A 4,002-nucleotide genomic window follows, 5' to 3' on the forward strand; every position below is an offset into this window, starting at 1 on the left:
CACAAGTCGAGCTACTCATGAGCTAATTAAGATTGTTCGTTGAAAACTCGAATCAAACTGAATTTAAACAAGCTTGAATCTAAAAATAAATTTGTTTAAGTTGATCATTAAACTAAGTTACCTAAAATCACAAGAAGTATAATTAAATAAATTTCAACACACACCTTTCTAGTGGGGGAAAAGGTCCACAAACAAATGCATATAATAGTCATGAACTAAGCACATTTCTTGTCAATGAAGTCAAGGTCACTTAGTTTTAATATATTTCATTCAAATTCCGATAATTGGTTGTCCAAGTGCAACATAAAATTCTTCCTGAAGTAAAACCTTTAACAAAAAGGAGTAATAAAGGAAACAAAAACTTAAAATGTAACCAAACAACCTTTCAACTAGAAGAAGAAAACATCTAAAAGCCTTCAATTCTTAAATCATGATATAATTTTAACCTTTTTAGCTTCACGGACTTCATTTTCTTCATCATCATCATCGACCCCATCTTTACTTTCCTCTTCTTCTATCTTCTTACGTTTCAAAAACTTCACAAGCCCTTCCAACACAACATCCACATCGTCCGATTTCAGGAGTTCCTCGGCCACCTCCGCTGGTGTAACATTCTTGCATTTGATAAGCTCTTTGATTTCCCTAAATCGCCAATCTTGGCCGTCATGGATATTGAGGTAGTTAGCAGCTAGCGTGTCGAACCCATCAACCGTCAAGTAAGACATGTGAATGTGCACATCCATCCGCCCTGGTCGAAGCAATGCTGAGTCTAGTCGTTCCTTGTGGTTTGTCGTGAATATTATAATTCGTTCGTCGCCACAACTCGACCATAACCCATCTATGAAATTCAAAAGCCCAGATAGAGAAAACTGCAAAAAGATTGAAATTTGAAACAAAATTAGAGAGCAACAATTAGGGATGAGCAAATAGTACCCGGTACCGAATTTACCGAACCGGGTACATATTCGGTACCGACTTTTGACATTTTCGGTACCGGTATTTACTGGTTTTTACCCTCACATACCGGTACCTACTTTTGGAGATTTTCAGTACCGGTACTTTCGGTTCCGGTACCAGTCAGTACCGAGCTCATCCCAAGCAACAACAAGGGTGGAATAGTAAGGGTCACAAGAGAATGGAGAAAAACCATGGGATCACGAGTGGTTTTAACTTCCGGAAACTTAGACATAACTTCCGAAAACTTAGACACAATCGGCGCCTTTCGGTCCGGCAACTGAAGGCTACAATCAATATCTTCAATCACCAAAATCGACCGGTTCGATGTTCTCAACAACAAGTTCTTCAAACTCGAATCACTTCCAACACACGACAACTGCAAGTCGTAAACATCAAACTTCATGTAATTAGCTATAGCAGCTATCAAACTCGACTTCCCGGTCCCAGGCGGACCATACAACAAGTACCCTCTCTTCCACACTTTCCCCACTCTTTTATAAAGCTCCTTCCTCTTCACAAACAAATCCAAATCATCAACAATCGCCTTCTTCATCTTCGGATCCATCGCCAACGTCTCAAACGTCGACGGATGGTCCAGATTCACCGATTCTATGTACCCGCCTGGTCCGCCCCCGTACGCCGACGATTGCAGGTTATAAAGCTTCACCACTTTTTTCTGGTTTTGGAGTTCTTTGGATCTTTGTAATATCCATGGCAAGTAACAACTTATTATCATTTCTTTATACTTTTTCTCGAATTTCAGCTCGATATATTTTCTCTCCGCGGCCCAGACGTTGTGGCCGTGGTAATCGAAGTCGCTGCCGTCACCACCGCCTCCTCCGCCACGCCTGTTCTGTTGCTGCTGACGGACGTATGTCCATGTCACCGGAACTCCTTCGTACGAGTCCGTTATCGTCTCTGAGTCCGCAAACTTTACATTGATGTGGTTTTCTTTAGCGGATTTTGTGATCCTATGAAAGATTCATCACATAATATCTTCAGAAAAAAAAAAAATTAAAACTACTAACTCGAACGCATACCCTTGCTATATGTAGGCGTTCGAGTTAGCAGTAAAAAAAAAATATAAAACTGTTAACTCACACCCTTACCACTCACCGACCGGTGTTAGACATACGGCAGGTAGGTGGGTGGGTGAGTTAGCAGTATTATAAAAAATCTAAAGAACTGCTAAACTCACACACCCACTCCCACCTATGTGTGAGTTACCAGTACTAAAAAAAACTAAAAACCGTTATCTTACACACCCATCTTACCAGCCGGGTGTGTAGGATATCGGTATAAAAGAAAACTAAAGCAACTAAATGGGAATCTATTATTATTACCGGAGGCGTTCGGACTCGGGGTTGATTCTGGAACAGAGGAAGGCTTCGACGGCATCATACATCTGGTTTGAGGTGATGCCGTCTTTCTCCTCGAAGACGAGGGTGAGTTTGGAAGATTTTGGTTTCCAGTAGAAGCGGAAGGTGTCGATGATGTATCGCCGGAGCTCTCTAGGGAAGAGCTGGTCGAACATTGTTCGGAAGAGCATGATCGAGGTTGACATGGAGGCATACGCCGATAGCAGAGACGATGGTGTCGGCATATCCGGGAAAGTTCGAGCTGCCATTGGTGGGTTGGTTTTTGCAGAAAGAAACAGGGGATTGTGGGGAATGTGTGGAATGACATGTGTGTATTTATTGGTGCAACATCTTGTAAATTGCCATGATATTACACTATAATTTTGTGAGTCATTGAGTGTTTCTTTTTATTACATAAAGTGTTGTAATAAATATACTTTATAATATAACGTCTACACCTCATTCTTTATATTATTTTATATAATTTAACTACAATTCATAATTCTATAAAATTTACTAATCTTTTAAACACTCCTAATATCCGATTCTCTATATATCTATTATTCATTTTATTGTTTTTTCTCTTTTCTGTAGACTCACGTATTTATTAGAGTGACAAAAACTCTTAATGAATTGAAAAAGAACTTTACTGTGTACACACGTTGATATTGCTAGGCTATAATGGTTATAAATAGTTTAGTATTTAACGTATTATCTTTAATAGAAACTAGTCGGAATACCTCACGTTATGCGGTGGGAATTCAGTCACTATCGATTCCATGTGTTACAATATCGGCACTCGTTATAACAGCTGAAATAGAAAATAATAAAATCATGACATGCCAGCTAAAAGGATATCAACATGTCTTTTACATTGATAAAAAACAATTGAAAATGAGTACCGATGTTGATGTTGTTTGGTCGGAATTGGTTCGGTTCGTTACAACATCGATAGGTCAGCGACACTCGTTATAGCTTACGATACAAAAAATACTCTATTTTAAATACAACTCTATGTTCAATATTGTTGAGTCGGAATTGGAATGAAATCCAAAAACCAGACACCATAAAATAAATGATCATACCGCTATCGAAGTTGTTTAGACAGTATCATTTTGGTTCATCGTGGTAAAGAACAAAAAAACCGATTATACATGACCCATTCAATTTTGAACAAAACTTTTATTAGAACCTAGATAAAAATAGCAGTGTCGCAATGGCATATGCAGACTTAGAATAACGAAGTGGTAAACGAAGTCAGTTTATAGAAAAAAAAACAAAATGTTAGATAGTTTTAATAACATGTATGTTTTTGTTCTATTACATGTACTTTTCACAACTCGGTTTTGATTACTTTTTGAGAAACACTTGGTAGAGGCACTTGTCTTTTAAAGGGGAGGTCTCAGGTTCAAATCTGGGAAGGGGAGCATTTAACAATTATTGGTGTGTAACATTTGCCGTTAAAAAAATACTTAAAAATATAAAATTACTATACATCGTCAGATTCGGTTCTGTTTGATACGTCAGTGGCATGATCCATCTCCAAAAATTTACATCGCAATGTTAAAAAAACTTAGTTGCAAAGTAAGATTTTTTTAAAAAGTTAACGTACTAAAGTTACTAGAAAAGAAAAATCAAACTAAACAATAAATAAAATTAAATTAAGAGTTAATTGCCAAAATCGCCC

At 37.8% G+C, this 4,002-nt stretch overlaps 1 protein-coding gene across 1 annotated transcript; it reads right to left on the reverse strand.

The window, feature by feature from the left end:
- Positions 1–235: 235 nt before the first annotated feature.
- On the reverse strand, positions 236–2,671 carry LOC110915351 (AAA-ATPase At5g17760). The gene is made up of 3 exons (XM_022160030.2): positions 2,301–2,671; positions 1,148–1,928; positions 236–869 (listed from the first exon to the last, which is right to left on the reverse strand). The coding sequence occupies exons 1-3, from the start codon at positions 2,582–2,584 to the stop codon at positions 429–431; spliced, it is 1,506 nt and encodes a 501-aa protein (XP_022015722.1). The 5' UTR covers positions 2,585–2,671; the 3' UTR covers positions 236–428.
- Positions 2,672–4,002: the final 1,331 nt, after the last annotated feature.

This window comes from Helianthus annuus, chromosome 16 (genome assembly GCF_002127325.2).
Source record: "Helianthus annuus cultivar XRQ/B chromosome 16, HanXRQr2.0-SUNRISE, whole genome shotgun sequence".
Lineage (NCBI taxonomy): Eukaryota > Viridiplantae > Streptophyta > Magnoliopsida > Asterales > Asteraceae > Helianthus > Helianthus annuus.

Coding starts and splice junctions, on each gene's coding strand:
- LOC110915351 (XM_022160030.2), bottom strand. CDS start 2,584: ATGGCAGCTCGAACTTTCCCGGATATGCCGACACCATCGTCTCTGCTA. Junction 1,929..2,300: donor CCCGAGTCCGAACGCCTCCG/GTAATAATAATA, acceptor AATCTTTCATAG/GATCACAAAATCCGCTAAAG. Junction 870..1,147: donor AAACCACTCGTGATCCCATG/GTTTTTCTCCAT, acceptor ATCTTTTTGCAG/TTTTCTCTATCTGGGCTTTT.